General features: G+C 37.4%; 1 protein-coding gene across 1 annotated transcript in view; it reads right to left on the minus strand.

Annotated features, from left to right (window-relative positions):
- LOC123758342 (uncharacterized) overlaps window positions 1–12,075 on the minus strand; it is a 219,446-nt gene that overhangs the window by 138,166 nt on the left and 69,205 nt on the right. The window contains 9 exon segments of the mRNA XM_069323046.1: window positions 1,016–1,140; window positions 3,147–3,373; window positions 4,097–4,383; window positions 7,204–7,319; window positions 8,184–8,386; window positions 9,510–9,662; window positions 9,795–9,931; window positions 10,815–10,951; window positions 11,302–11,498. Coding sequence (XP_069179147.1) covers window positions 1,016–1,140; window positions 3,147–3,373; window positions 4,097–4,383; window positions 7,204–7,319; window positions 8,184–8,386; window positions 9,510–9,662; window positions 9,795–9,931; window positions 10,815–10,951; window positions 11,302–11,498 — 1,582 coding nt within the window.

Consider the following 12,075-nt stretch of genomic DNA (forward strand, 5'->3'; position numbering starts at 1 on the left):
AAACAGAGGCTACAGTTAAAGATTGGCCCCCAGTCAATTCTTCACAGCCAGGATATGAATCCATGCCAAAGAGCTCGCGAAGCACCAGGCGAGTGATTTACCACTGTGCCACGGGGGCTACAGAAATTGTGGAAACCATAATAGATGAAAAAGCCAATAATCTTTATACCAGTATATACAAAGGAAAATAAAGAGAAAATGAAGCAGAACAATAGCATTGGCACAAATAACAATCATTTCAAAGAGAATAGAGAGATTTAGGTAACAAAGCAAATCAGATAATATAATTCAAAGATAATAGTAACCACATCATTAATAAATTCCTACTATAGGAAATATTTATTATTTATATATTTATATACAGAAAGGTACTCAGGGATGTGAAAGTACGTACACTGGAGTTCGAGTGTAACATTCTTGCAAAGCCACTAACATGCATATAATTTTGGGCAGGTCCTTATATTTAATACTCATGTTCTAGATTTTAAAAGCAAAACAACATTTTTTAACTAATATCTAATTTTTGTATATTCTTCAGTTCCTACTTATTAGAAAACTTAAATACCTTCAAAATAGGGAAAATGTTTTGGCAATTTAATTTGGCTGTCTACGTGTACAATCATCACTAACTTGATGAATTATTTACATGTACCATCATTATCTAGTGCATTTCAACACAGAACTCGAAACATATGTAATTAGCGCTTACTTTAACCATCTTACCACTCTTAACAAATGTGGAAGTTGATTATCCCTGGTACAATCTAATGTAAAATCAGTCGTTTATCATTTGTCACTCTCCTAATTAAAGTAACATTGCTGCAATTAATAAATATGTATCACGCTTTTCAATAGCTTCCACAAAGCTTTCATACTATCCAAGCCTAAAACACTGTGGTGTAAAACAGACATTTATTAACTCTTTTCATTCTTACATTTGGCTGCAGTATAAGCATTTCTCTAAAACAGTTTCATAATGTGGTGCTGATTAATGATTTACTGTTAAAAGGCTTACCCTGAAAGCTCTTCAAGTTAAAGATTTGAAATGCAGAGAACTTCAAGAATGTGTCAAGATGGTTCTGATCAACCCCCAGCCACTCTAGGACCATCTTTATGGCAGGTTCCACACTTTTCAGGCTGCTGCAGAGAAACAAATATAATTAAACAGGTAAATAAATATCTTACCCCTAATATAAAAAACCAGTGTTGAATGTAATGAAATTCCATTTTCTGGGCGAGTCTTGGAGGCTCCCCAGAGCTATTAATGAATGGATATGTATAACTTTCTGGCATCAGTCAATGTGCTTGGAGTTCTTGCCTATTGGGGACCACGAGCCAGAACCTGGCCCCCCTCAGAGAGGCATGAGAAGCAATGGCCTATAGAAACCCCCCCCCCCTGTCGTTGGGAGCATTCTATGTCTGCCTTCGACCAGGACAGGCACCCACAAGGTAGGTACCCTGAAAGGTAGGCACCCCAAAACAAACCCTTATTCCGGTAAAACTATTGCTACCAAAAGCCAAACAAGTGGACAAGTTAAGTGAGAAGGTGGTGGAGGCCAAGACCGTCAGTAGTTTCAAAGCGTTATATGACAAAGAGTGCTGGGAAGACGGGACACCACGAGCATAGCTCTCATCCTGTAACTACACTTAGGTAATTACACTTAGGTAATTACACACAAGGGCAAGAAAATCCCAGCAACCATGATTGCCATCATGGTGATGATGGCACTGCCATCATGGTGATGATGGCACTGCCATCATCACTGCCATCACTGATGATGGCAGTGATTACAACGGTGAAGTTATATGACTTAGGCACATATTTTGGGGTAGCACACTATACAGTGCGAGTGTGAAGCACTAGGTAGAAAACTATGAGGATGAAATTAGGTACTTTTTGGTTTTACTTTTGAATAAGGAGTTGGGTGGACAGCATTTTAATTAGTTTGGGAGTGAGTTTCATAGACTAGGTTTCGTTATTTGCGTATGTAATGTGTTTACACAGAAGTTAATTTGACTGGGGATATCAAAGAGATATTTATTTCTGGTATGGTAATTATGGGTTCTATTACATCTGTCAAGGAAGAGTTTCAGACTAGGGTTTGCATCTAGGAACAAGGTTTTGTACATGTAAATGGCGCAAGAGAATGTTTTGAGTGAGTTTATCTTTAGCATGTTGAGGGATTTAAACAGAAGGGCTGTGTGGTTGTCTGAAAGCAGAATTTGTTATTGTTCTGATAGCAGATTATTGCTGAGTGATGATGGGCTTGAGGTAGTTTGCAGTGGTTGAACCCCATGCACAGATACCATATGTAAGATAGGGATAGATTAATGCATAGTATAGTGAGAGGAGAGCAGAGTGGGGAACATAATATCTGATTTTAGAAAGTATACCGACCATTTTTTAAATTTTCTTGGTTATATGTTGTATGTAGGTGGTGAAGTTAAGTCTCTTGTCTATGTATAGGTCAAGGAACTTTCCATCCTTTTCATTGCTAATGTTAACATTGTCTATCTGAAGCTGAATTGTAATTGTTGATTTGCTTGAAAATAACATGTAGTAGGTCTTTTCTATATTTAGTGTAAGTTTGTTGGTTGCCATCCATGAGTGGACTCCTTTTAATTCATTATTTACAACATTACAGTATTTAGTGTGTGTGGGTTAGTGTTTGAGTAGATGAAGGTAGTATCATCAACAAATAATATAGGTTTAAAAATGTTAGAGACATTAGGCAGATCATAGAGGTAAATAAAAAATAAGAGAGGTCCTAGGATGCTGCCTTGTGGCACTCCTATGGTTAATGGTAGAGTGGGGGAAGATTATATCATTGATGGCTACATATTGGTGTCTGTCACTAAGATAAGATTGAATATAATTCAGGGCATGGCCTCAGATTCCATAATGGTGAAGTTTAAGCAAGAGGTATTTATGGTCAACAGTATCAAAGGTCTTTCTCAGGTCAATGAAGAGTCCAATTGGGAACTCATTTTTGTCAATGGCTGAATAAATGATATCAAGCAATACTAATAATTGAACATCGACAATGTTCAATACAAAAATTATTACAATACAAAATACAATGCTCAATACAAAATCTAATATTTTTAAGCAAATTAATAAACATTAGAAAATGTAAGTTTCTTACCTGTCTTGGTATCTTTTACCAATCCTTCTTAACAAAATATTCCAGTTTTCTTCAAGTAAGTAGGAAGGCAGTGTCAGCGAGAAGGATGCAGAAGACAAGTCAGAGGCAGAGACTGAATTCGCAGGTTGCACATTAAGAAAACCATGGATCAGGGTGTTAGTCTGGTTGACAACACCACTCACTAAGCTCTTAAACTTGAAAGATGAAAATGTCAATGTCTTGTTATTCTGTAAGTGATAAAATAATTCATGTAAAATACCATAACAGTCACATCACATTTTAAAATACAGTACAGTACTAACAAAATAATCATACCAAATAATAAAATACCACCCAAATACTATCAAGTAATAAAATAACAAAATACCTTATTCACACTACATAAAATATTGTACAATCATTATTACTTTAAGTATTATCACTTTTGGATGACAAGATGATGAGGCACTGTGAAGGTTAGACACCAGTGAAGTATAGTTCATCGGAGTTTACCTGAGAGCCACTAACACTAGTGGCCACGATGAGGACAGGAAGCTGTCCTGTAAAAGGGTTGGCCCCAAAATAGACCTATGCGGTACCCCCACTTACCACATTTTTCCAATCAGATTCATTCACATTTAGCACCAGTCATTGTTTTGTTTATTCCAGTATTCTTCCATTTATTCCATGTGCCTCTAATTTCCTTGCCAGTGTTTCATGTGGTACCTTATCAACGGCTTTAGCAAAATCCATGTACTGTATACTACATCAACTGGAAATTCTTTGTCCGAATGGCTGATTACCATTTCAAAAAATATGAGCAAGTTTGTAAAGCAGGAAATAGTCATATTGAACCCATATTGAAGCACTGGTAGTCCAAACCAGCCAGTCGTCGAGGTTGGCCAGAATGCAGATCTCCAGCAGACAGGGATGTTTTTTTTTTATACTTTAACAATTACAGAAAAGCTTACCAAGTCATTTATCATCTGTTCGTATTGGAGCCACATGTTGAGGTTTACTGGAGTGAACTGTGAGAGTTGATCACAAACTGCACCCACAGCCTTCTGGAACTGGCCATTGCTTGCAGGTGGCTCCTCAAGGCTGGAAGCTGATGAACAGAATTCTGGGAGAGTAAGGTTGATGAATGATGAGTTCAGTAGAAGATTGTAGTCTAGACCATCCAGTAGGTCAATCCAAGTTGAATTGATGATAGAATGAAAGTTGATGATGTAAGACGGTATGCTTTCAGTTAGGTTACCTGTGGGAAACAAAAAATATTAAGTACCGTACAGTATGATAAAGTACATGTATATTGGTTTTGACTTTCCTGCATACCTATATAGCACAATTTACAGTACAATACCGTATAAACAAAGTTCTGATTTCCAAAACGTGAAAAAAGTCATGTTAACTTGTTTGCCATTTCAGTATTTTCAAATTATAACTAAGAAATTGAATGAACAAGAGGCACTATTTATACTGTATATTTGCAATGAACTATTTCTGGTCTCGGTAGTACAGACGAGTTCGCTCTAAACTTAAAATTGGGAATTCTGGGTTCAAATCCAGGGCAAAACAGAAATAGTTGGGTGTGTTTCCTATCACCTTGTGTCCCTGTCCACCTAGCCATAAATAGGTACCCAGGAGTGAGTTAGCTAGTTGTGGGATTGCATCTTGGGGAGAGTCAGTAGTTTGACCTCGGGGGGATGAGGAACCTAACATGAACCTAGGGTGAGAACCTCAGAAAAAAGTCTATCATGTATAAATTATATACATTGGCTGCCTGTCCCCCTGACACAATGAATTAAATAATTATTATTATTATTTCTGTCATATTCAATACTTTTTCTACTATGAAACACTTTATAAATTGTAACATAATTAATGTAGCTAAATAATGGATAAAATCCCCAAAATGAACAGAAACTGACAGTTAATGAAACAAAATACTGCTTTGTATATAAACACTTCATAAGTCTTTGACTGAAATCTACCTCAAGTAGACATGAAAAATCATGGCAAACATTCATTCATTCTTCAGGAACTGCTGCTCTCTGTCTGTCTTGTTCAAAACACTTTCCATGCATTATTTACAGTATCCTCACCTTATCACACAAGTACTCACTATGTCTGGCCATCTATTTGGCTTCCTCTGCTCCTTCTACACTTGGCTTCATTTAACCAACCAACTTTGAAACATTTCATCAACCTTATAAGTCAATGACTTTTACACACTACATCTTTCCATAATACTGTAGAGTATTACTACTCATTATTTTATATAAACTCTCAACAATTAATGCTTCTCATTGTGTTTTGTGTTTTATTACTATAAAAAGCTACAGAAGGTGAAGTATTCCAATGCTTATTTCCAGGGTTAAGGCCGCCACTTTCCTTCTCTGACTCACTAAATTTTGTACTCAATTTGCAGAAATTCCTCTGATCCCACCACATATACCAGATATTTAATCTACAGATTTCATATTCTCAAATTCAAATTTGTATTCAACAGAATGTGTGTTCCAAAACACAAGAGGGACAATTGTAGGGACAGGAGTAACACATACAAATCAACCAGGTATACTCACGAAGCCACTATTATGCAAAGGGTTTTGAGTAAAGTAAGAATAGTTTAGATACAAAAATTAATTAAAGATGTTTGTCGACCTAATTGTATTTGTGCTGCTTTTTCAGCCATTTTCCCCTCTTTTTATCTCTATTTTTATTTGTTCTCAACACATTTTATTCTTTATGCTCAATTAGTATTAAGCTTTAGTCATTTAAGTTTTTCATGCCCGAAACGCTTTGCTTTAGGGCATGAAATATAGTGGCTTTAGGCTACAATAAAAATAGTGGCTTTAGGCATTGTATGTACTAGCCCTATCTATAAATCCATCATTCTTTGTAAAATCTCTTGTATGTATGTACCTTACCTAAATAAACATTTATTATTTATTATTATTATTATTATTATTATTATTATTATTATTATTATTATGTGAAGGGGTAAACACTTAATACTAAAACAGAAGCAAGCTAGCAAAATTGAGGAAGTTCAAGGAAAAATAAAAAACGTAAACAATAAAATGTTGATACATAAGGATGACAGGCAAAGGTTATTACAGTAAGGAGACTAGTTCTTGCAAAAGTATAGTAGTTAGTAACATGAATAACAGAATGGAAATTCAAAGTGTAAGTGAGAAAAGCGATTGGAATATAACATAAGAGTAAAATAATATAATCGAAGTTTAATGGGGCCAATACTAAAAAATACACGAAGAACATAAAGGACATGGGTAAGCAAATTTATAAATGAGATGCAATACTTAAATGACAGGTAATGAAGGAGAAAATTACTAATACATCAAATTTAAGATAAGAGTAACAAATATTTTATTACAAGGGGAAATGTAAGTGAAATTAGTTACATGATATTAAGTAAATTTTTGTTAGTCTCTTTTTAAAATTATTATTATTATTATTATTATTATTCCTACCTTGATCTAACTTACATACATTATATATAGTACTGTATTGGACAACCATGAGGCTATTACACAGCACAGATATATTCTTCAATTATTATTCAAACCTCTTATATACTATGTGGTCTAGTCCCTGAATAAAAGCTCTTCACAGCATTTAAACTTTTCTATATTTAGAATTAATACTTCCCTTATCTTAGGTTTACATCAAGGTCCCCCCAAAGTTGATCTACTAACCCTTCCCAAGATGCAACCCCCAAAAGAAGCTGACTTAACTCCTGGGTACCCCTATTTACTGCTTGGTGAACAGGCACATTAGGTGATAGGCAACGCACCCAACCATTTCTCTCCCACCTGGGATTCGAACCTGAAATTCCTGATTGGGAGTCAAGAGGGAACCTGACCGTACTACTGGGACCCTAACTGAAAATTCTGAGGCAATAACTTTTGAGGCAGACAGAATAATTTGCTTAATATATATAGTACATGTGGGTTCTTAGAGAATGTAATTTAAAGCATTGTTTGAAAGCCATGGGACATAAATGAGAGGAAGCACATTTTAGATACCTTAAAAATGTGAGTGAAGGACAAACCTGGATTAACTTGCAGCAGCCTTTCATGGAGCCAGGTCAAAAAAGTATAGGATTTCGTCAACACCTGCAGGAGGTCTTGACTACGATCAACCAGAGCATCCACCACCAACCATGGCCTGATTTAAAAATGATGTCTCATATGTTCTCATCAACAAAATAATTAATGGAAAAGACAAATTTAACATCATATTTTGAGTAATGCACTGAATTACTTTCCATTATAGTCCTCAACACATAATGTAATTTTTAATATAAACTATATTGCACAATCAGGAAATTCTTCACATCCTTGAATTCTTGCAAAAGGTTGTAGTATTAAAGTAAAGTTTACCCAAGTTTACCTGAACAACTTCAGTTACACTTCTTACATACTGTTGTTCTGTAAGATTTATGTCATCTGCAAAAACTAATTTTAATTACAGTAACAAGAATCAGAAAGCATATAATGCTACATACAGTACTGTATATATACTGTACTCTACTAAGGCATGTTGTTTCATATCAAAAGTGACTTTACAAAAATAGATTAATATGGTTTCATGCAAAGTATCAACCATTGCAAACATTAAACCCACACATTTCAGTACAAACATTAAACCCACATATTGGAAACACCAACCACACTCATTACATCACATGTTCGTATCTGTGTGGGTTTAGTGTGCATGTGTGTTGTAGCCAAGGTATTATGACCCCTTATCTCCAATTTTCCTTACTTCAAGATACCCTTACCCTAAGACTTGCAACTTCCTTCACCAGTGTAATCTTTTCAAACAATTTATATTGTAGTTATTATGTTGAACTTAAATTTTGCTACAATATACCTCTTATTAAACTTATCTGTTAGATCAAGGACTTGTTCAAAACGCTATGCGTATTAGTGGCTTTGCAAGAATGTAAGAACACCAATGTTATGTACTCTCACAAACCTATTGTGCCTTCTTGTATATAAATAAAATAAATAAACTTATTCAACTCACCACTGTTTTTGCAGATCAGCAAGGCCAGCGAGTAGTACTCGCATCTCATTAATAGTTTCATCCCAGAACTGCTGAAGCTCACTCACATTAAGGGATTTATTGAAGTCAAACTGCTGCAGTTGGCCCACCAGAATTCTACATTGGTCATAGAGCTCTGCCAATCCGATTTGTGGTACTTTAATTTCTGGCTTTTGATATTCTGTCTAGAAAAAAAGATGCCAGCAGTTAATGTAATATGCAGTACATTATTTATTTAAATTCACATGTACATCTGTGAAATATATAACTGCAACCCTAAGTGTGTAGCTTATGCTGGATATATTGGGTGTTAATATTTGGCCTCCAAAAGCACATCACTCGAGTAATTTTTTTGTATTAAATTGACAAACTTAGGTATACACAGCAATGTTCTGCTACCTTATTCTCTATGAAGGATTAGTGTAAATCAACGATTAGCTACACATCAACATATATGGAATCAGGAGAACACATGCAATGAGTCTGATCAATTAGCCTGCACTGCATTTGAGTAATGGGTATTACACCCATCACCGCCATTAGTAAAACTATTCACACTCTGCGTCACTATGTTATTGTTACAATATCCAAGAATGCAGAATGCAGAGATAACTCAATCGATAACGTTCAAGAATTGTCCATGTATTATATCCAGGATGATGTAATATATTACATAAAATATCGTAGGCATAATATATTACACAAAATATCATAGGCATAATATATAACACAAAATATCTTAGGCATAATATTTTACACAAAAAGAGTATCCAAGGTTTTCTCACTGCAAATTGTGCACAAACTATGCATACAAGGGCATAATGCCTGCATATCTGTAATAATAATAATTTTATTTAGGAAAAGTACATACATAGTTGCAGAGTTACAGTACAAACATTCTGTTTGTTTTAAAGACAGAGGTAGTACATACAATACAGTACCTAAAGCCACTAGTACGCAGAGCGTTTCGGGCAACATCTCTTACATATCTCATGACACTGTACTATACATTTACTTTAGTTGCTTTATTATGCACCTTATAAACATCCAGTGAGGCTATAGGGGGGACATAATAACTTGACTCTAAAATCCATTTTGCTAAGTCATGATATGTTAGTTATTCAGGTGAGGAATGTATGATTTCTGATGAAGTGATGTTCTTGAGAATGGTAAAGAGAGAGACTGAAGCTGATGCTAAATGTCTTATGCTGTAACAACCATGTAATGTATATAACATTATATATAACAGAGATACAGTATAGTATCTCTAATTATTACGTATCCCCCTCTCTGTAGGTGGGTACTAACCAGAGCCCTGACCAGAGCAGTGGTGAGGTTGGACTGAAATTGTGGGGGCTGTTGTGGGTGGTGAGCATAGTAACACACCACCTCCACCATCACACTCACGCCCACACTCTGGTTACATGCCCGCTCTGCCCATGACCACAACACCTCACGCTCCTACAAAACAGGAGACATTTCAGTTAGTTCTAAGATAGAATTATTCTTAATATCCATATATGTTACAGTGTATATCATGTGTATTTAATGACTACAGTAGGAATGAAATCTACAACAGAGACTTTCACTCACCAGGAGTGCGGTGGTAACGAAGGAGGAGACCTGGTGTAGGATGAAGGTCGCAGTACCAGCGGGACCCTGACGGAACACCTGCAGCAGCGGGTAGTCCTCCGGCAGGCCCCACACCGAGGTCAGCGTCACCTCTCCGTCTACGGAAACATCACAATCGTTCCTTAAACAGCCATTTTCTTTCTTGCCCTCATTGTTATGACTACCGGGACTGCAAACTCTGACTTATTTTGTGGCCTACTCTTACCATAATAAAACTATTTCAACTAACAACCTCGCAACTAAGATTCCAGCGACATAAATATGTAAATGATTATCTCACTGACGTCATTAGTGAAGTCATTAATGACTTCTGGAGTAAGCTTTGAAAATAGGCAGTCAAAGATTTTGCTGACTTATCATTTTTGGAGAAGGAAATCAGAACATATGGAAGAAATGGAGGCAGTAGAACTCACTGAGTCTCATGTCAAAGAACTCTCTGAAGAGAACCTGGAGGAGCATGTTAATGCAAGTGAAAATGAAGTGATGCTGAAGTTGAGGTAAAGGTCCTAAATTTGATTTGAAAACATTGGTAGAGATCGTCAGATACAGCAAAATGGATAAAATCTGCATAACTCCCCTAAGTAGCAGAGCCTGAAGATAAGCCTGAAGATGTTTCAGGGATGTATACCCCCAGGAAGAGCCTCCTGCACAGCACCACCTCTCAATCAACACTTGTTATCTCTCGGTGTTACTTCTCCGTGGAGTCACTACCCACCAGTACTCAACATTAAGGTGCCTGGATATATGACAGTCCAGTATCTAATGTTTAAATTTGGCCAGGCACAGTATTCTACGAAATAGATCTGCTGAAATCCAGTCAATATAAACAAAATCGACAAGAATTTCTTTAAATCTAAGACTTATTAATCAGGTTTAGAAATTACATTTAAGATTCAGAAACACTTGCATCAAGTGAATAATGTAAGTGAAATTACGGTTAGCATGGTGGCATAAGAGATAAAAGAGGTAGTAGTGTATTACCTTGCAGGAGGGCGGAGAGGGTGGTGGCGAGGGCGTGAGCATGGTACATGGTGTACTGTAGCGTATGGGCAAGTGGGCGGGCGTCCTCATACCCCACCATCCACTCCAACACCTCGTCCACAACCTCCAACACCATGCTGACCATTCAAGGTTAAAATACATGAAATGTCAAAAAAATTAATACAGAATGACATATTTGCTAAAATGTTAAAGGTGTGTTTCATCAGCATGGGAAATATAGCTACTGTTAATAGTTCACTACTGCACATTGCTATTGTTTTTGATTCAGCAACTCAAAAAAAAGTTCCAAGTAGCCCCAGGCTATGGTGAGCCCGTAGTGAACATGTCTGGCACAGAAGGGCTGTAACTGTACATACACTAAGCCTCTCATCTAATGACCTCATTATGTGAAATATAATGAACTGTGTTTATCCATATCTGTAACATAATAATAAAACTAGTATATGTATCTATCTCTCTCTCTCACCTGGCATACAACTGCTGCTTCACTTCACCGGTAATGACAAAAGCATCTTGGAACTCCTGCTGGATGGATGTTCCCTGCGGGGTGGTGATCCCATCCAGAATCCTGCTGAGGTTGAAGGAGGCCAACAGGTGCCCGAAGGACCTCATCAGCTGTAGGGCGGCGCCTACCTCCACATGCCCAGGGGTGAAGTCCTCCATCTGTGTCCACCATGGGATGGAGAAGATGGGGTCAGTGAATGGGGCTAGCCTCGCCCACCTGGGGCTAGCCTCGCCCACCTGGGACTAGTCTCGCCCACCTGGGGCTAGCCTCGCCCACCTGGGGCTAGCCTCACCCACCTGGGACTAGCCTCGCCCACCTGGGGCTAGCCTCGCCCACCTGGGACTAGTCTCGCCCACCTGGGGCTAGCCTCGCCCACCTGGGGCTAGCCTCACCCACCTGGGGCTAGCCTCACCCACCTGGCTAGCCCCCAAATGTTTGACCTCAAACTTATGACAAACAAACATTCTAAACTGTGTCAACAAAATTATTCGCACACCCTCCGTCACTATGTGATGGAGTGCGAAAAGATACGTGAATTTAGAGACAATTCTATAACCAATGTTCCAGCGATGTGTCAATATTTCATTCAAAATGATCTGCTACCAGAAATTTTAGCCAAATATCCCCAGTTTGCTAACTGTAGGTAGTAACTAAGTGATTGTAACCTATCCACCGCTGCCCACTGGATGGGGGGCGGTGTGCAGGACAAACATATAAATTTTGACACTAGCTCTC

Source organism: Procambarus clarkii, chromosome 11 (genome assembly GCF_040958095.1).
Source record: "Procambarus clarkii isolate CNS0578487 chromosome 11, FALCON_Pclarkii_2.0, whole genome shotgun sequence".
Lineage (NCBI taxonomy): Eukaryota > Metazoa > Arthropoda > Malacostraca > Decapoda > Cambaridae > Procambarus > Procambarus clarkii.